This window comes from Pholcus phalangioides, unplaced genomic scaffold, assembly GCF_987345545.1.
Source record: "Pholcus phalangioides strain wild (caught in Gottingen) unplaced genomic scaffold, Ppha-v1.0 ptg000007l_1, whole genome shotgun sequence".
NCBI classification, from domain to species: domain Eukaryota; kingdom Metazoa; phylum Arthropoda; class Arachnida; order Araneae; family Pholcidae; genus Pholcus; species Pholcus phalangioides.
Genome location: NW_028301600.1, coordinates 13,894,934 through 13,917,168, shown reverse-complemented (window position 1 = coordinate 13,917,168; position 22,235 = coordinate 13,894,934). Strand labels below are relative to the sequence as shown.

Sequence of the window (22,235 nt, the reverse complement as noted above, 5' to 3'; positions counted from 1 at the left end):
CATGGATGTTCATTTTTGGAGTAAGGCATGCTGACTGGAGACTAGGGGAGAATATTACCCACAATTCCAAAGTGCATGTGGACGAAAGAAAAACCATCAGTTATGTTATCATATCATCACGCTATCATGAGTTGTGATAACATGACAATAAATAAACAAAGCGCAAAATGTTTGTTCATGATGCGAATCATCACTTGTTAATTGAATCAAATTTTTTTCAAAATTTTTGCGCATTATGTGAATTGCTCATTAACCAAAGTTCCACTGTAGTTGCATTACTTCAGAGACATTTTCACTTTCTTTCTATGCAACTCATCTCGTACTGTATATCGCCACCAGACTTAAAATTGAATTTTTTTTTTACATATGTTCAACATTACCCCCAGTTAATCAAGTTTCTAATTCACAGTTGTAAAAGCCTGAGATTGGCCAGTTCGTGAAGTGGCCGATGATCCCTGTCCAAATAATTTTCAGTTAGGAATTGTTTGGAATATGAACTGGTTCACTATTTGGTTAGGATGTACAGTAGTAAGTGATTTATGAGAAATAATCGGCTATATACAGGGTGATTATAATTAAAGTTCTGATCCCAAAACACAAATAAGAACTGCTGATCAGGACAGCTTGGAAATTTGCATGGATCGATTGCATAAAGCAATGGAATTTTCTTTGGTGAAAAAAAAAAACTTTAAAATGTACAAGTTGATGATGCTGTACATGGCCAGTGGTATAATCTATTTTGCGCAACCACATCATTTCGGCACTTAACAGCATCAGTGTGTGGATAGCTGGGCTGGACAAATCTCAGATGCCTGGGTGGCTAGAAAATTTGTTTTGGTGCCTAAAATTTTAAATGCATCATTGCTAAAATGAAGTGCAAGTATGATGCAAACTTTTTGATTACATAATAATCTGTCTTCCAACATGAGAATGGGTCATAGTCCCAGAAAAGTATAAAAAAAAATTACTCTGGACTTTTTCTTGGAGAAAAACATGCTTTGCGCATAATGAATTTGGCTGGCGCCTAAATATTTTTTAGATTTGTCCAGCCCTGGTGGATAGCACAACTTTTATCAAGATGCACATTGCAACATCAGCAAAGCAGCTGCTGAAGAACCATTTCAACAGTAACAAGATGACATGACACTTGGCGGCCATATTCACCTGACAGATGAATGTGCTACTTGCAACTTTAGACTTTGGGGATACCCCAAAATGTTATGTGCATTGGTCGGATTGCAAACTTGGGTGAATTGAAAGTGCATCCACATCATTACCATGGCATAGGCCTACTCTAATCTGTTGTTGAACAAGCATTTTTGTTTTTCCACCTCACAGCCGCTGTGGATAACATATTTGATATTTCTTGTGTACGTTGTACTTTTTTGTTTAAATTACTTCCTCTCTCTTTTTGATGTTTCCATGAATTATGAAATCGTGCCATGCTAATTCCATTATAATTTTGCCTTGACTGGCTATCCTATCCACTCTGTGAGTAAGTTTCCCATGTGCCGGATGAGTACAGTGTCGCCTATTTTACATTTTTAAGTATTTTTTTCCCATTCACCATACAAAATTCCATTGCCTCAGGAACATTCATGGACAATTTTCAAGTCATTCTGAGCAGTGGTTTTTATTTTAGTGTTCTGAAATTAGAACGTTAGTTATAATCACCCTATATATTGAAATCATTACTAATTAATCTGCATCAATCATCTTCATTAAACACATTGTATTTGCCTAGTTTTTATCATTGTCCTAATTAAGTGTATTAAAAATAACTAGGGTGAACATCTTTATTACAGAGTTAATAATATTAAGAATTCTCAAACACAAAATATTTCTATGAGTCAAGTTATAAAATAACTGAATTGTAAAGTTTTTAATAAATGTAAATGATTTTTCAGAAATTTTATTGTTTTTAATGTAAATGCTATTAAATGCTAAATTAATGCTAATGTAATGCTACAGGGGGGGGAGTGTGGGCGGGGTGCATGTGTGGTGTAGCAGTAGTAGGTAGGGCCTCCAAAAAAATGGCTCGGGGATCCATGATGTTCTTGTGTCAGCCACCTCGTTGGGCAGTTTGCCTGTTGTGGCGTTGTATTTGTATGTATTTGTATTTAATGAATAAAAAAAACCACTTTTTTTTTTTGGTTTTTTCTCAATGGTTTTTTTTGGCAACCCTGCCTCCTGTTACATTTGTTTATTTCCACTCACTTCAATGTATGTTAAAAAAGGCAACATTGCAGAAGTGTTGTCAATTTTTACTATTGCTGTATTATCTGATCACTTTTTTTAATTGGACCATGAAGAAGGTATACGATACATCTACAGCAGCACATGCATTTTGCCATGAAAACTAGTTTAAATAAACATGAAGCATATTATAAAAATTGTTAGTCTTGCAAAATATTAGATTTACTTATACAGGGTGTTCTGTTAATGGACCGACAAACTCAGAGGGTTGTTAGTAGGCATCAAGAGAAACAAAAATTGCAATGGAACATGGTGTCGCAAACCACATTGAGAGAGTGAAAATCATGAAAAACGCATGCAAGCTCTGAGCACAGAGGAGACGAGAGGTGGATGTCAGTTGATTGCTGAATGCATTCTTGGGTTCGCTCACCATATGTGACTTAAGCAGCATCGCGAAACTCATGCGCTGTGCTAGGATCACATGCTGCGGACGACGTAAATTAGCACTATTGCGGTAGTAAGTATGTGTAGAAGTTGTCTGTTTCAATGAGTATTGTGACGTCTGACTACATGAACAAGGAATACACTGATATGCATCTGATTTACAGTCGAGCAGATGGCAATGGACACTTAGCACAGCGGATGTACTAACAACAATATCCGATGAGGCATTAGATTATTGGTGAAATTTAGCAAGAAAAAAATTTATGCTCTTAGTTGTATTATATATAATCGCATGAAAATTTTTCTTTTTCAATTATATAGAAATCCCAGTTTTGGTTTTTTCTGCAGGCTTCAAAATTGTTTCTGTATAATTTCTGCCCAATCAGAAAAGAGACAAATATTTATTTAATTTTTTCCTTGGAATAATTCAATATTCCTGAGAAAGTTTTTGTTCTGTAGACTATTGGTCTTCAAAGGCGGTTCTTTTACTTTTAAGATAAATATCAAAGACTTGTAACCAAATGTGTTAAATTTTTTTCTTTGACAGAGGCATATTTGCTGGCATGTATTGTTGATTTTTTCTCAAATTCATCACAGTACACGACGTAAGTAAATCAGTCTTATTTAGTTCCTTGTCATTTTCTGTTATAGTGAAAAGTTTTCTGTATGAGTGTTTTTGTAATGAAAAATTTAAAACTGAAGAGCTTGCAGCAAGAGCAAGGTAGCTCCATTTTGATACTTTTGAGTCAAGTCCATTTTCTTATTAAAAAAATATATATTTCCTTTGTTTGGTGCTAGACAAAGGTAACTCCAGCAGTTAGTTCCTGCATCTCCCAATAGATAGAGATAACATCGGCCAAAAAAAAAAATACGTTGCTGAGGCCGCCTTGATCAGTTGGAAGAAAAATGAAGCTACCACTTTTTTGCTTCTAGCCCTTCAATTAAGTTTCCAAGATTAATGCCTTATGAAAAAAGGTTTTTTACTTCTATTTTTCATGGAATGAGAAATTTTTCCCCATGCTAAATTTTGTAAAGTAAGTTATTTACTTAGTTATGCAGGGTGGTAACTATCCGCCACTCAATAATTACACACGTGATTCCTTGTGAAAAAACTAATGTGGAAAAGTGTTTTCATTTAAGGATCGAATGAATATTAACTTGTCCAGTGTTTCTGACGTAATACACTCATTGCCATAAAAATTTGAGCACCCAGAAGAAGTTGTCAAAATGAAACGAAATTTTACACATGTAAGTACTATGTTGATATAAGTAAGTGATTAGAAAATCCAAGAAAAAGGATCATTTATTGCAGAAAAAAGTACAGATGAACAGAAATTTTAGTACTCTGTTGGACCCCCTCTAGCGCGAATGCACGATGCGATACGAGCGGGCATTGAGGCATACAAGTTCCGTATGATGTCCTGAGACATCTCGTTCCACAGTTGCTGTAAATGCGCCTCTAGTTCGACCAACCTTGTAGGGTGTCCAACTTGCCGTCCCAAATGATCCCAGATATGCTCGATTGGTGACAAATCTGGGGATAGAGCAGGCCAGGAAAGGGTGGTAATGTGGCGGAGGCAGTCTTGTGACATCCTTGCTATGTGTGGCCTAGCATTGTCTTGTTGAAAAATGGCTCCTGGGAGCCCTGCCATGAGTGTCAACACATGTGGCTGAAGGATGTTATGGACGTACCGCTGGGCTGTCATTGTGCCATGGATCAATATTAGGGGTGACCGTGTATCGTAAGCAATGGCACCCCATACCATGACACCAGCTGTGGGAGCGGTGTGTCGCTGTAAAGCGAAGGCAGGATCGAAGCTTTCACCACGGGGACTCCACACACGAACACGATTGTCATCACTGCCCAAGTTGAATCGCGATTCGTCACTGAAGACGACCTGGTTCCATTCCGTTGCAGTCCAATCCCATTGTGCTCGACACCACTCCAAACGGAGGCGTTAGTGGGTGGGTGTCATTGGCAGCACACGTAATGGGTGCCGTGATACCAGATGTCCTTCAACCAGGCGCCTTGCGATGGTTTGGAAAGACACAGGGGCCTGTAGTGAAGCTGCTGCCTGTTTCTGGATAGCGGCCAATGAAGCAGTTGGCTCTACGCGTGCGTTTCGGATGATGTGATGGTCTTCTCTACGACTGGTCTGTCGAGGGCGTCCTGCACCAGGTCGCCGTGTAAATGACGTCTCTTCTGTCCACTGGTCCCAACACCTTCTCACAGTAAAATCAGAACGACCTAGTTGACGAGCTACTCGCCGAGCTGACAACCCAGCTTCCATAATCCCGATGATTCTTCCCCTATCGAACTCTGACAACTGCTCATATGGTGTTTGACGGCGGCGTAACGGCATGTCTACCTCTTCCTTTGCAAATGATTAAATACACTCCAGCAAGCTCTGTTTACCTGTTTTATACTCCAAGGAGAACGAACTTCAACGCCCTCTAGTGGCCTTACGCAATGCGCAGTGATGCTGAATTTCTAATCATTTGCATATCTGCCCGACATGTAACTTCAGGCCAACTTTCGTTTCGATCCCACAATTATTTCTTGGTGCTCAAATTTTTATGGCAATGAGTGTATATCAGGAGTTGAATGGAAGAAACACCATTCCTTCGCTGCTATTGTTACGTCGAGTGTGTGCGCCTAACAAAGCAAAGCAACCTTAAAACTTTGTCGCGAACATATGACAATGCACATTTTCTGTTCTCAGAAATCTCATGAATTGCTATATAAAATTAAGTGTAATTCGTTATTTTCTTAAATAATATGTGTGATGACAATAACTGTTGTCAATTTCTTAAGTGATGTTACGGTTCCTTGACTAGTCATTCAGATTAACTGAACTCAACTAGAAGTTCAGGGGAGACTGCAAAAAAAATCAAATCATGGAAATGTCTGAATTCACTGTATTATTTAACATATCGTCTGGCGTTCAGAGCTTTTCTCCCCCACCTCCCTGAGATAGGTTAAAACTGCAGCAGTACATGGCCCAAACTTTGACGTGCTATTTACTTGTGGAAAAATGGTTTTTTATTTTTTTCTCTAACAAAATAATTTGGCACCGCTCTTTATCATGCGTGATCAATGCATGTGTCCGATTTCATGCTTACGAGCACTTGATGAACGCTTTGATTGAACACCCAGTAAAAATGGCATTCAATGATTGCAATTAGTGATTTCAGGTATATGTATGTCAAAGTTACCATAAGATGTGCTTTTTACTGAACACCCAGTAAAAATGGCATTCAATGATTGCAATTAGTGATTTCAGGTATGTATGTCAAAGTTACCATAAGATGTGCTTTTTGTTTGATGAGTATAGGCAGTGCTCGCCACTCGAGAAAGGTTGAATACCCCTGATCGTTGACAATGGCACTGAGAACTTTTATTCTATTACGGAGTGAAATACTGTGCATTAAAGCTCCATTCCACGGCCCAAAAAGTCTGAAAATGGGGAATGATCATTATGGGAAGTTTTCCATGTAAAAAAACTAGAGGAAATTCTATCGATGAAACGGGTCCCACGTCTGATGTATGCTGCTATGCATAGCGCAAGAATTTGAGAGCTCTTATCAAAACTGATAGATCAAAATGAAACTACACTTCTCAATAAAAAAATCTGATATACAGTACATAAATATTCAGCCTTTGGTAAATACCAGCATTAGGTATTGATTACAAGTCCCTACTGAGAGCATATTATTCTTGTTCTATATTTATGCGTGCTTACAAAAAAATAATGTTCCATACCACTTTCAAAGCTCGGCAGAAAACTATAAATTCACAAAATATTTAATCACAGACGTCCCCCAGTGTCTCAGTATGCTGTATCTATACATTGTCTATTGTTGTGTTATCTTAAACCTTCTATTGTTATATATTTATCTTCACACACACATAGCATTATGAAAACCAGTTTGGAATCCACAGGGGAAAAATCTAACTTGACATTTCTTTTTCCCTCCTTATTACAGAGCATCAATGTAATCATCTCAGGGGGTGTTCAAGTATTACGTAAGCAAATTTGTAGCCATTTTTGACCCCCTTCTCCCTTTGTCAGCACTGCCCCACATCCTAATGCATATTGGGGGGGGGGTCATAGGGGGCTTGTGCACCTCCCACAGATAAAAAAAATTTTTTAATGTAAAAAATATTTTTAAAAAATTAAAATTTTGAAAGAAAATACCTTTATATGTGTTGTTATAATCGATTTCTGTTCATTTCAATGCTATTTGAAGGGTAAGAACTCAAAATTTCTCTTTAAGAAATTGGTTGTGACCACCCTTTAAACCATATATGGTAAACCCTTGACCCACGGACCAAATGTGGTCCTGAAGGTTATCTGATGTGGCTTGCCCCCCTCAAACCAAATTTTGTAAAAATGAACTAAGCGGCACATTTACAGATCGCTTAAATGACACATGACATAATTCCAGAGCATTTAAGTGGCCTGTGACATTTTCAGATCACCGAAGTAGGCCTGTGGCACATTTTCAGATCACTTAAGTAACCCGCGACAGTTCCACTTAATGATTAACACTTAAACGATTCATGGCACATTTAGAGATCCCTTGAGTGACATGGGGCACAATTTTAAAGCACTTAAGCGGCTTCCCAGGTCTGTGGCATAATTACGGATCATTTGAGTGATGCGTTACACAGTTCCAGAGCACTTAAGCAGCCCGGACACATTTCCTGAGCACTTGAAGGATCCGTGAAATATTTAAAGATAGCTGAAGTGGCTCTGTAAGGGATTTATCATTAGGGAGAATATTAGTTCAGGAGCCCACAAACTAGCGAACGATTTTTATCGTTTTTGGCGCACCGAGTAAGGTACTGTTAATTTCATATTTTCATAAAGGGTGGTTGATGAACCCCCTCCCCCCTTGTCATCAAAAGTCAGCAAGTTGGAAACCTCCTACCCCCATCGATGATGACGTAATACTTGAATGTCCCCTTAGAGAAACCTGAAATACATTTCGTTTAAAAAATGGATAAGATTTGTTACATAAGACGGGTTAAGGAAGTTAAAAAGTTTAGAAATTTTGTGACGTGCTGTTTTTCTAATGATCAGTTATGCGCTAAACAGAAGTGCATTTCTCCCTCGGCGGGGACCAATTTTCGAAAATCAACTGAAATATTCCAGAAGTCTTGCTGCAGTGTTGAACGGGTTAAACATTGTCAGAGCGCACATGTGTGATATGTGAAGAGGCGGTTTTTCCACAGTAAAGTTCATCTCCAGCTGTTAAGCTTGGTGACTTACCTAAAAACATCTAAAAATTACATATAATAGGTAAACATTGTGTCACTTGAGTCCCATCAAACTGGGAACATTCAAATTTTCTGTGACACATTTCTGTAAGCAAAAGATAAAAAATAAGGTGTCAATGTTTTTATGATTCATATTTTTTTAAAGAATCAAAAAATTTTGATTTCTCATTTTAATCTTACTGAATTATCAGTCAGCATGTTAATTTTTTTCCCAATCTCTCACCCCCAGAGGTACTTAAAGGCCAGTCGCGGTCCAGGCTCTGTCCCTGATGGGATGTAAGCCATTTACCCAGAAGGGTTGGACCACGCTGGGGGACCCCCAGAGGTACTGGCATTCCTGGTTAAAAACCACTGTTCTAGAGTATTCACACACTGTCTGCTAAAACAGCAATTACTTGACCATAAAATTTTCAACCCATTAATGCCCAGTGTCCTATGAATAGAGCAGTTAGGTTTTTTTTATCCTATGTTTTTCTTTAGCATATGTATATACTTTGTGTTTTCTGCATTTTAATTATGTCTTAACATCTGTTGCATTGTTTTCATTCTTTCAGCAAGTTTTTACCCATTTTTACTGCTTGTATTGGACTAAAATCTTTCCCATTCTGCTGTCTTTGGCATAGATGTTGGATTTTTGAATATAAGAGTTCTAATTAACAATGTGTTTATAATTATGATATTCTATCATTTCATCGATCTAAGAGTATTTGAATCAAATTCATAATAAAAGAGAAAAAAGCTGAGTCCTCAGTTATGTTCACAGGTGTTTAGAGAACTTAGGCTACTTGAACCTAACTTGAATCATATGCTTTCCTAAATTGCCAGCAAAGTCTTGTTTTTTTATAGCTATCTGAGTAAAATTAATTTTTATATTTCTTGTGTTCAAACTATTGGCAATCTGCGGTTTTTGTTGGCCAGAAATAGCAATAGAGAAGAGCAGTTTCAAGCTGGGATTGGTAAAAACTGGTATTTTTTTATTCGTATAGCACATCAGCCTAGCATATTTATAGGAGATTCCATTTATAGTCATACTGTTCATAGGAGAGACATTTTTAGTGTAACCTGCTGAAAGTTTTCTGAAATTTCGAATGTTAAAAATAACTTGGGTGTTAAATGTGATTTATAAAGTGTTTTTAACACTACCTTCACCCTAATGTAGCATCTTTTTTAAAAAGAAATATGGTTTTGCATCTTCTGATTATAGAAGTTCTTCCAAAAAAGTTTTAACCTTTTTTGCTTGTGAATCCTCAAATGTCAGAGTCAAACAATGTTTATAATAATGATAATTCTAATAAATAAAGATTTTTTCGATGGGAAATTAGTGACTAAATCACATAAGTTGCATGCAGTATAAGCCTAAGCAGATAGTTTCTTTAAACAAGAGGGGTGGATTGGGAAGGGGTTTCAGCCACTACCTCCTATATACAAAGCCTCAGGATCATTTGTGACGTCAACCACCCGAAGGCCGAGTCTGGTTTATGGTATTGCTAGAAACACCCTTTACAGGAGCGTTAGCTCACGAGTTAATCTAGTTAATTTTTTCTTCTTTTAGACCATAGTTTCCCAAACTTTTTTTGTGGTGTCCCATCGTCTCCCCCTTCTACAGAATTTTTCTCTCATCGGGCGCCTCCCCCCCAACTCAAGCGAACCCATAGGATCCTATGTTACAGCCGTTGCTTTCATCGCCCACTTTGGGGAACACTGTTTTAGACGTAATTTTTTTTACGTAAATCTAAATTTTATATTTCCATAATTTGTGTACATTTTCTTCCAACCTTGATTGGAATTTTTTTTCAATTAGATTTATTCATCTATTAAGTAGCCAAAGAGATGCTTCTGCTAAAATTATGAACGGCCTATTTAATTATAAAAATATAGTATTTCTCGTGATATTCATTAAAGTTTGCAATATACTCATAATAGGTGTTTACGTAGGAGTTTCCTTTTTGATGTTTGGATTTTTTTACATATATAAATCTGAATTCCGTATTTGTAAACAATCTCATTTCACACTCCTGGAAACCGAAATTTTGGAATAATTCCGTGTAATTAAGTAAAAATTTGGAAAAAAAAAACTTTAGTATTATCCTAAGAGAGATGTTATTCCTAAATTTCATATAACATGCTCTTATTCATAATAGTCATTAAAAGTTAGCAATATGCCCATTTCTGCAGCACTGAAATCAAAAATACTTCAGAAAAAATTTATTACAAATACACACTCACACTACAAACATGTTTTTTTTATTGTGTACAAAATAACATGATTTGAAAAATTTTCATGTGAATTTACAGTCAAATCCAGTTTTAACGAAAAACGTTATAACAAAAATCTCATTTTAACAAACACTTCTCTAATCTCCCAGATAAGTTTACATAGGAACAATGAAAAAACCTGGAATTACTTTATAATGGAATTTTGTTTTAACAAAGCGCTTTCTCCAGTCTCTTCAAGTTCATTATAACACGATTCGACTATTATAAAAGTGTCTGTAGTTTTCTTTTCTTTCCTTTTACATTACTTGGACATGAATTTCCAATACTTTCAGAATCTATAGGTTCATTTGCATTTAATTTATTTTTGTCCAACTTCGAAGTCTTAGGTGCATCATTCCTCTTTTTACAATAATTTTTCAGAAATATGTTAGTTGATGCAGATATAATTTGTTTAAGAATAAAATTTGAATAGTGACCATTTGTACATGTATCAGGAAAACATTCAATGCCAAATAATGTATTAACCGTTGCTTTGATAACAAAATCATAATGGTTCCTGATTTCAAAAAATTCCTTTTCAAACTCTTTTGAGACCAATTTAGAAACAATTACATAACAGTGCATAACAACTAGCAAAACAGATAGGGGTGGATTAAAATATCCAAAACAATCAAGATTTTTAATTAAATCATACTGTTCATTAAATTCCAGGGAATTATTGAAGGTGAGGTTGAATTTACATTAGTACACTTCAATTTTTTTAAAGTTGCATGCACACAATAGCCTGCAATATAAGTTAGCACAGGAAGTGAATTACCGAGATCTGTGAGCTCCTTTTTAGAAACAGTGATCTGTTTTAAAAGCGAATTCTCTGTATCTGGAAGTTTCACAGAATCTGGTTCATTGATTTGAATACATATTGATTGATTAAATTCATTGTTTGGAATAATACAATATTCGTCGAGAGGAGCTAAGGAAATTTCTCCTTGCGAGTGAGACTTGACAGTTACAGGCATCAAAGAACGAATCCTCAATTTCATTTCAGTTTCATACACTTGAACCAAAGACACATTGTATTGACAACCTGCAAGTTTTCGGTATTGATCGAAACGTTCTTCGAGGGAATCAGTTTGGAATTTGCCTGTTAATATGTACTGCAACTTCAATTCATCACAGCAATACTTTACAATTTCTATCATTGCATATATTCTATGTTGCAAGGCAAGAAAAGTTTCCTTGGTTAGAAAGCCAGATGAACAATTTGCACTTTTCCAATAATCTAACCAATCTAAAAAATCATATAAAAATTTCATTTTCTCATCATCTGGAGATGATGTCGAAGGTTCCTGAAACACGTTCCTTTTACATTTTCTTTTCAGGACTGTGCGAACGTTCATTATGTCAAACCACTTACATATTAACGTTATGTAATTGGCTGTATCTTTGTGGTTTGCAATAACATGAATTTCACCACCGCATTTCAGGCCTTCAGAAACTGTATAGTTAAATATTTTCAACGCCAAGCGAACATTTTGACATTCAAAATTATTGGGGCAAAGAGCTTTTTCTGTTAAAGAAGGGGCAAACTTCACAATATTGTTTGCTTCAGCTTCATGAAGCTCTTTCAATGCTAAAAAGGAAGCTGTTTTCAACAATGGCTCTCCATTGATGCCCATTGGTCAAGCTTTGAAATCTGGGAAATACATACATTTTCCTGTATTCTTTTGGTTAAGCCAATTATTTCGGATACATTTTAATATATGGACAGAATCAATAAGATAAAACAAAGGACGAAGAAAATCTGAAGGGTGTTTATATACAATGCTTAGTTCTGGAGAGCTACAGAAATACGAAACAGCCTTTCGGTTTATAGCATTATTATCTGAAACAACTCCTATAACTAAAAACCCAATAGTTTCAAGACCAACAATTATTTTGCTTAACATATTATGTAATACAGCAGCAGATATTGTTTTCACCGGCAGAATGTGTATTACATCTTTATAATTAGACTCAATACTCTGAATCATGAAAGCAAAAGCTGAAGATGCAGCTTTTTCGTTATTATATGCCATTCTTAAAATACTCCCACCTTTATAGTCTAAATATGATTTTATGTGGATTTCATCCATCAATAGTAAAACATGCTTATCTTCACCACCAATCAATGCAAATTTTTCTTTTGCATAAGCCAAAAAATTTTCATTCTGTTCAATTTTAGGATTTACATCATACATAGAACATAGCTTTGTCAGGGTAGATGAATGTGGCAAAATAATATAGTTACTGCTGCGTAAGAATTTGTGTGGAGATATGGAAAATAATAGGCAACATAAAATTAAAAAATTTCCACTGTACCTGTAATGGTTTTTGTGACAAATTATCAATTTCAATTGCTCAGAAATAAATTGAATCATTTCTGTATTTACATTCTGCTCAATTAAATATTGTTCAAGTGTTCGAAGCATATCACAGATTGACTGAACAAGTGCTGAAGCATTTTGGCACATTTCATTGATGGAGTTTTTAACATCGCACAGAAACTTATGTAACATATTCACATCAGTTAGCTTTGTAGGTAATGCACACTGATCAACGCTGGTCAGTTTGCAATCTTTATGAAAAGCAGTAACCATCAAATTTTCATCCATAACAACTGAGGAAAGTATTATCGGAATTGGTTCTGCTTGGATGTGAATGAAAATTATATTTTCTTCCTTCACAAGAACATCCCAATCCTTAGGAACAGGACAGTTTTTCAAGCAGTCTTTGTTCATTTAAAGAACTATAGGAAAATCTTTTATTGTAGAGCTCTTCTGCTTTGCTTTTCTCAATCGCAGCAGCGATTTGCTCACTTTCAATTCAAGCTTTTTTATCCAATGGACTTTCCCTGCTGGTAGAGGGTGTGGACAAATACAAGGGACATCCATGGAAAACACGGGGAACTGCACCATATCTGGGCCGATGTTGAGGAAGGCTAGCAACAAGGTAATTTCCAGTCTTTTCATCATAATAGGACACTTTCCTTTCAATATCCTCTTCAATAAAATGCAGCTCGCAAACCTGAAAAGAATTTGGTATTCAAATTTTGGCTTTATCCATACAAACATAATTGAGTGAGAAACAAAAAATCCTTCAGAGAACTAGTAACTGTAACAAGTGACATTTTTTTTTTTTAATGCATGTAATAAATTATCTATAGTTATATTATTTAAAAATTAATACTATCATAATGAATATTTTGTTATAGTACAACAAATTTGTATTTTATTAAAAATTTACCATATCTTTAATGTTATTTGAAGGAATCTCTGACTACCAAGAAATAATTTCTGAAGCAAATTAAGGAAAAATTTAATTTTAACTTTGGAATAAGAATTTGTGAAATATTGTGAATTGTAAAAGCTATAAATATCAGTTCTAACAATGTTTTTAAGGATGTATGAAAAGATGAAATATCATGCAACTAACTAATACAAAATTTCAAAGAGGCTCTCTGTCCTCAGGCCTATACCTTTGAATAGAACAACTTTATGATATATAAATACCACCAAAAACAGTACTTACTCTGGAACTTGAGGTTGGTTCGAAATCCTTTCGCAGTATGGCTTTGATCCATTTCCTTTTTAGATTCTCTTCTTTTGGAAACCGGAATACTGAAACCTTAGGCCCAGTTTCATAATTGCCCTTGCAGTTGGTAATAACACTTGAAAGGCATGTTGTTATTCTGCATAAAATGGAAAGATTGAAAAAAAATTAAATTTCACATTTTAAATTAGAAATTATAAAATGTTGTGAATCTTAAAATGTATGAACAATTTATTTTCATTGCAAGTCATGGCTTACAGCAGAGGTTCTTAACCTGAACTGTGTGAAAGAATTTCCAGAGGCAGGATAGAAGTGTATAAAACTTCAATAGAAATTAAAAGCATAGTAACTATTCATAAAAGTATCATGAATAGGTAATGATGTAGCCATGAAAAATTTAGATATATGCTCGTATATAATATCCCAATTTTTATGATGTAAAAATATTCATAAAATTTTTATAGAGCTTATATATATTTATTATATTATTTCATTTATTTTTTATTATATATATCATAGATTTTATATTGCTTATATACTCTTATTGCTATAAGAGTTTGAGTTATTGTGAATTGACTGTACTTGGGGTGGGGGTGTTGAGCTTGAAAACAAAAGGCTTCGTAAGCTCGTTGTAGGGGGTTTCTTATAATCACATCAAATAAGGATTCAAACTACATCGCCAAACTTCATGACAAAATTTCCTACATATGTAAGCATAAGAGGGTTGTTATATTAGGGAATTGCAACTATCCAGGTATTGATTAGGAGGACCTCTCAGCTAGAAATCAATAAGAAAGACTTTCTTAAATTGGTGCTCGATAATTTATCTTATAAGATGCCACCAGGGGTACTGCTATTTTGGATTTGATTCTCACACTACTTCAGAGGATCTTGTTGAAGTTGTTTCTGTGGGGGATGAGTTTTCTTTTAGTGATCGTGTCGTTAGTTTTCTCTATAATTTTTCTTTGGGTAAAGCTGATAACTATAAGCATAATGTAGAATGGTTTCTACATAACAATTCTACATAACAATATGTAGAATGGTTTTTTGTTTTCAAAGAACCAACTTTAATTTTTTTAGAGAAATGGTAGTAGGGATTTTCAATGACCGGTCGGAATCAGTTAGGGTTCTAGGTCAATGGAAAGAATTTAGTACAAAGCTGTCCTCTATTTTGCATGATGTCATACCTTTGTTCGTAAAAAGCATGTTTGTAGATTGCGCTCCCTCTGGTTCATAGATAATGTGCTTCTCTTTAATATAATGTGATTCTTTATCTTGAAAAGAAAAGAGCATTCAGAGAGTATAAAAGTGGAAGATCTGACCTGTTATTGTTTACTGATAAAAGAATGGCGTTGAAGAAAGGGATTAGAGATAGTAAAAAGGAAGTTGAATCTAGGTTGGCAGATAGCATTTTTCAGGTATGTCAATAGTGGTTTTAAGGGGAAAGTTGGCCCCTTCTCATTAGAAGGGTCTAGAGTAGAGAGTAATGCAAGCATGTGTAGTGCATTAAATGTTTTTTTCGTGTCATTTTTAATAGAGAAAATATTCTATGTACAGGTGTTGCATGGGGTAATAAAATCCTCAACAATATTCAAGTGGAAGATGTGAAGGTCCTAAATCTTCTAAAAAAATGTATGTGCAAGCAAAGCAGGAGGACCAGATGATATTTATCCTAGAGTCCTCAGGGAAAGTGCCAATGAATTGTTGGGGCCAGTCGCACAAAGTTACAGGAATAGTATTACTGAGGGTATCGTCCCAAGTGATCACAAGCATGCTAATATGGTTCCGATATTTATTGACACATTTGAAAAGACACACAAAGCTTATGAGATAGAGGAGGAGCCAATGGGAGGAATTAAGAAGCTAAAAATACTTAGATAAGGCAACCGTAATTTTTTTATGGGCAGTGTGTTATATATTATTAATTATGGTTTTCCCTGTATTAGGCGGCATGCTACCAAACTTAAACACCAGATTTTTAAGGTTGGGTGGTTGGTCTACAGCAACTCCGGTCATATCTCCATACGGCAATTTCCAACCAGCGTAGTCAGGTGGGAAAAGAAAGTGCCATCTATCGGTGGTCCCCCCCAGACTGAGTAGGTAATTAACTTGTTTTCAGTGTTCTTCCCCTGGATTTGAACTTGTGAATGTTGGGGTCAGTCTGTTCCCAGCATGCCAGGAAAAATAACAAGGTTCAATAAGGATCACAGTATCCATTCAGCCATTTCAATGGATTTATTTAATAAAGATACAGTCGAACTTCTAACTTCAAACTCAAGGTTCCGCAGAATTTTTTGACATTAATCAAATTTCATGTTAACCAATAAGCAGTAACAGAAAAATAATTTTTGAGGTTCCATTTACATTATTCTGAAATTTTAATATCCTGCAAATTTATGTAAATATGATAAACTGAAGTGATCATCAAGTTCTCTTTTAAAATGTTCTATTTTTCCCAATTTTTTAAACAAAAAATTTATTTACCAGCAACATTGAATAATTTTTTAAAAAGTATGTGATAGTTCGCTTCTGCTTTTCTTTGTAGCATACAGTTGCAGAAACTTTTCTATTTCATCCAAATTGTTCAGAGTAGAGGAAACGTGCTCTTGGTCCATTAAAAAGTTCCCGAGTGTTTTCATAGATTCTGAAGTTTGATTTCCCAAACATTGGGTCGAAAGCTGGCTTCTGGTTCATCGTCTGACTCTGCCACAACGCCGTCTATGATATTAAATTGTTACAACAGCTTTTGAAAATAAGACAACAAGCTGAGTCAGTTTAAAATGTACCTGTCACTTCCCCCAACACATGCTCAGAGAAAATAAACCCCTCTTCCAAATGACAAACTTGCCCTCTCATTGTCTAGCATATTAAGGACATTCGCCCAACCCTTTGCCTTCTCGGAACTTTCATACAAAGCATATTTTTTTAACCAAGTTGACAAATCCTTTCATGTTAAGCAATCTTCATTTAAGAGGGTCATATGTTAAGTATTTATTTTAACATATCACCATAAGTGGTTTGGATAAATGTTTTTTAACACAATGGAGTACCATAAAGGATGAATAAATTTTCACCAACTCAGAGTTGAAACTTGACAGCCAGGAAAGAGTGAAGAAAGCAGTTTAAATGAAAATTCTGCATTTGTTTATGTATGTCTTTTGAATAAAAAAATTACTTTCCATGAACCGTAATAGTAGAGAAGAAGGTTTAAATACATGTTACATGTTTAATTTTGAGGTTTAGTCAGCTATATGTTCCTTATTTTTAAGATTTTGATATTGATAAGAAAACCTCCGGGAGTCGTGAATTCTAACACAATTGACACATTTTAAAAGAAATACAAATACAAACCACAACAGACAAAATGATTAACAAGGTAAATAAAAAAAGATGCCCATAAAAATATGGGTTTTGAATGCATATCTAAACTATATCAAAAATACAGGAATTTAATAAGAGCAATAAAAAACCAATAATTATGATAAAATATGAATATACTGCCCATAAGAAATTATAGTTTTCTTATCTAAGTATGGATATCTTCTCTTGATTTATCCCAATATGTTTATCATATTTCTTTTTAAACGTGTCAATTTTGTTAGAATTCATGACCTGCTGAGGTAAGCTATTAGAAAAAGTCCCTTGGAATTGTCCCTTACTTAATGAGATACTGGTGTTCCCTTGTCAGCACAGTTGATTGACAGTGTATTAATAACTTGTGGTTCATCCTATTGAAAATTTTAAACACTTTTATCATATACCCTCCCCCCGACATTTATGTCCTTCCAATACAAACAATTTCAAAAAGTCAAGTCTCTCTTCATAGCTTAAGCCCCATGTGCCATTAAGAGCATTCATCGTTCTTCTCTGCACCCCCTCAACCAAGTCAATTTCCCTCTGTAAGTATGGTGTCCAAAACCTCATGGCATACTCCAATTCAGGATGAATAAAGCCCCGGAAAAGTGTAAGGATTATTTTAGAAGAACGCAAAAAAAATTTTTGAGATTGAAAATAAATATATTGTGGTTAATTGAGAAGCTATCCATACCTAGATAAGACAACCATAAATATTTTTTATCGGCAGTGTATCATATTTTATCACATTTAGTTTCTATAATTGCACTTTTAATTAATACAAATACAAGGCCACAACAGGCAAAATGCCCAGTGAGGTGACCGAGAAGAAAATGCCCATAACAAATATGGATAACAAAAATACAGCAACCCAATTAAATATGTAATTGCGAAAACTAGAAACAATATACAGGGTGGTAACTATCGACCGCCCAATAATTACAAATGACATGATTCCTTGTGAAAATATAATACGGAAAAGTGTTTTCAATTTTTTTGATCTGACTTTTATTTAATCAGCTATAATGCTTTGAAAATTGTGCTTTTTAAAAATTAATAATTACGTCAAAGCTTCGCGTGAAAGCTTTCTGCTATAGGTGTTGACTCTACTCGATGCCCAAACGTGCAAAAACCTTTTTCTGTCAAAACCACCCCACACTGTGGACTAAAAACAGATGTTTGACTGGTTCAGCATGGCAGGTCCAGACCCGGCTTCATTTGCATAGTGCATGGTCGAACTTGTGAGCTTGTGTTTTAAAGAATGTTTCGTCGTAGGAGCTCTGATATGAAGAAAACGGGGATGGGAGGTCTAGGGTTGCTAGACGTCTGCATATACAGCCCACAAGGACATGCAGGTTGGGATTGCATTGAATATTCATTAATTATTAAGGGTCTCTGCAACCTCAGAACATTGTTTCGGGAGGTGAGGGGCTCATGTGAGTCAAGCCCTCTAGGTTCCAGTGCCACTGAGGTGCTGTATTTAATTAACTTTGAATTAAAATTTAAAAAAAAATTAAATTTTTGAGTGATTATTTTTTATTGTACTATGATTATGTTGTTCTGGGGGGTACCCTTTCCCATTGCAAAGCTGAACGTTCATCACTACTGAGGAGCTTGAAGCCAATGTTGGCATGTCTTGGTTGTACTATATATTTGTATATAAGAGACGGAAAGGAAACAGGTAGGTGAAAAGAGAAATACACTTCGTATTTACTATCTCTTATCTGTAACACTTAGATAAGAAAAAGTATAGTAATATACTGTTTTCCTTTCATCTATTTTTTTCTTTCCTTTTTCTAACACTCTATTACGTTAGAAAAAGGTCATCGAAACTTGTATCGTATTTATTGCTGATTCATCAAGCAGATATCATCCAAATTTCTAGCCAATTGCTCGTGAGCAAAGTGGTTAAACAATGATAAAATATTATACGATACAATTATGATAAATATTATGCAGCGCTATTTCATTTATTAACAACCGTATTAGAAAAAAATTTCCTGTGACACCACAACCAATTGATACAGGTGTCCCCTTGTAAATTGGGTTGCTGTATTTTAGAAATATGAGATCCATATTTGTTATAGGCATTTTTTTTGCACCCATCTCATTGGGCATTATGTGTGTTGTGGGCTTATATTTGTATTATTTGTCTATTGTTTGAAATTGAAAACTGGTATAGGATTTTTGGAACCAATTGTTCACACCAATGGGAAGAATGCCCAAAATGAATGTGGATTCCAATGTTGTAATCATAGTTTTAGATATAGGAATGGTCTTGCAGGATATAGATTTGTCTAGGATTTGTTTACACTGGGCAAAACTTCAGTAAGTGATATAATACATCTAAAGAAAGAATTTTTGTCAAAAATACATGGTCTTAATGCAAGCATTTAACCATTGAATGACACTGTCATTAGGTCATATAGCTTGACCGGCATGATCACATGATCCCTCTTATCTGGACTACTGCTATGGAGCCGTATAAAAATCATCTATGATAGCCATTAACTCCAAGGAGGACCTTTTTGTCAGCTGTTGGTGAATCCCAGAAATGTCTGGGATTTCGGCCAATGTGTGCCGCTAGCTATGTTAATATTACGTTAGGCCTGCTTTACTACTGGCAGTCGCTCTTTTAAGTGAATCCTGTAATTTTGACCATATATTTTTGTCAATATAATTTATTTTGTACCTTCTCCAGGCATGGTGCTTCCACCACTTCTGCTACGACAATACATTGCATGATGAAAATTATTTGTTTGGATGTGTTCTATATTTAAAGTTTTGCCCATGAATTATAAATCACCCTGTATAGATAATAAATTCAAAACTGTACAGATCTCATTCATGTTAAACTTACATTATACAAGTATTTATGTGCTTTCTTTCAAATTATAGAACCAAGACTGGCATCAAGTCGGGGGATATATTCATGTCTTATAAATCAGTGTTCCACGATGTCAGAGATGTTATGGACTGGCTACATACACATGTATGTATACACTTTTGAAAATAATAAAAGAAAATGATTAGTTATTGCATTGTTTTCAAATGTTCTATTTCAATCAATGAAATATTAATAAATAAATCTGGATGTAGAATATTGGGTTTTTTACGCTGTGAATTGCATCAGTTTTACCCAAATTCAACTTTGTTTCTATTTATCTCAAAAATTTGAATCCAGACTAAAAAAAATTCTTTACTTGATATCATATGAATATTAATTCACAAAAATCTTACCTTCTACATATCTCATACTTTCGAGTTATCTGCACTAATTCTAAGATCTGAAGTTTGGGTTATTTTGACCCAACATACCAAACTATAGCAAAAGCAGTTTTTTGTGGAAATGGTTTTGCTCTTCACAACATATTTCTAAATGGAAGCAGGTCCTTGAATATCAATACCAATATATTTTCTAAAAGGATTATTTTTTTGTTTCAATCAGGAAATGGCAAGTGGAGCTGATTTTTTTTTTTGTAAACTAGAATAGTTTGTGCTGTGATGTTGATTTTATCAAGAAAGGCTTTGAAAAAGCTCAACACTAGAAAAAAATGTGTAGATGAAATTTATGTAAGCACTGGATATCACAAAAACAATCAATGATAGTGTAGCGTCTTGCATTAGTTACGTGCCATGATTCTTACATCCATTATATAAGTCTCAGGCAAATTCTAGATTGAGTCGTTTATTTAGACATTATTCAACATTATTAATTTACATAAATTTATTTTTACCATTAAACATAAGAGCCATGATCTCGATGTATAAAATTTGAAAAGACCTCGCCAGTTTACGTTGACAACAATCCACTCAGGCTAAGAGAATCATGATGACTTCTCTGAGGAATCAGACAATGATCGATGGTCAATTCAGTCCAAACGGCAAAAGTTCACAAACACAACACACGGATCATCACATCTAAGAAACGGCACACAATAACACCAGAATATTAGTAGTTGAAGAATCAGAATCTCATTTTGACGATTTCACCAAACTAACGATAACTGTCATCACCATTTGTATCCAACAATATTTTTTATCGGCAGTGTATCATATTTTATCACATTTAGTTTCTATAATTGCACTTTTAATTAATACAAATACAAGGCCACAACAGGCAAAATGCCCATAAAAAATATGGATGTCATGTATTTCAAAAATACAGCAACCCAATTAAATATGTAATTGCAAAAACTAGAAACAATATACAGGGTGGTAACTATCGACCGCCCAATAATTACAAATGACATGATTCCTTGTGAAAATATAATACGGAAAAGTGTTATCATTTTTTTTGATCTGACTCTTAATTAATCAGCTATAATGCTTTGAAAATTGTGCTTTTTAAAAATTAATAATTAAAATTATTACATTTTGCTTGTGGGGAGGGTATGATCACACCGATCACCCCCCCCCCCCAGATATGCGCCTTGCTTATGGTAATACCACTGATATTCAACTTTCACTTCAACTCAAAAACTAGAGCCAATCTGATGAAACCAATGTCAGATTTAGAATCATTGCCCCAAAATACGTAAAAATAAAAATCAAAACCAAAAATTATTTTGAATATGTCAATTCATAACATAAGATTGATTAATCAAGCCGTAATAGTGTATTACATTTCAGAAATTAGTAAACCATTGTTAGTAGGTTACCATGAACAGCACCAGTGCTCAACACTCAATGCAGCACACAATACGAGAACAAGTTGTACTATGAACGTAAGAAGAATGAATGTGATGCTGAGGCGTCTTGCACGCGCAGGGCTATTTATATTTATTTACAATAACCCCAGAAGGCATGAAATGCACTTATACTCAAAAAAAATAAACATAATAGTCAAAGGGTAATACTTCGCATGCGTAGTCAGGTTGAAATCCTCAATAGCAGAAGTATATCTTGCGTAGGAGGCGCATTCAAGAGTTCTGATGGAAGACTGTTCCATATTCTTGCCACACGGCATCTATATCCGTAGAAAAAGTAATGCCTCTGTAGGTTAACTTGCCTGTCTATGATCTTGAAGAAAGGTTCTCTCGATGGCCGATAAACAATTTGGTGGACTAGTTTGTAGCACATCTTCAGATCTGCAGCGATTCTACGCCATTCCAGCGAGTGAAAACCCAGAAATTTAAGTCTGGCAATAAGA

The 22,235-nt window shown here is 35.0% G+C and overlaps 1 protein-coding gene across 7 annotated transcripts in view; it reads left to right on the top strand.

Annotated features, from left to right (window-relative positions):
- Positions 1-22,235, top strand: part of Nt5b (5' nucleotidase B) — a 294,946-nt gene that overhangs the window by 125,194 nt on the left and 147,517 nt on the right. For all 7 annotated transcript variants that reach the window (XM_089232682.1, XM_089232683.1, XM_089232686.1 and 4 more), the window contains 2 exons: positions 3,188-3,245; positions 19,982-20,075. In XM_089232682.1, the coding sequence (XP_089088808.1) occupies positions 3,188-3,245; positions 19,982-20,075 (152 nt within the window). The remainder of the gene's footprint in view (positions 1-3,187; positions 3,246-19,981; positions 20,076-22,235) is intronic.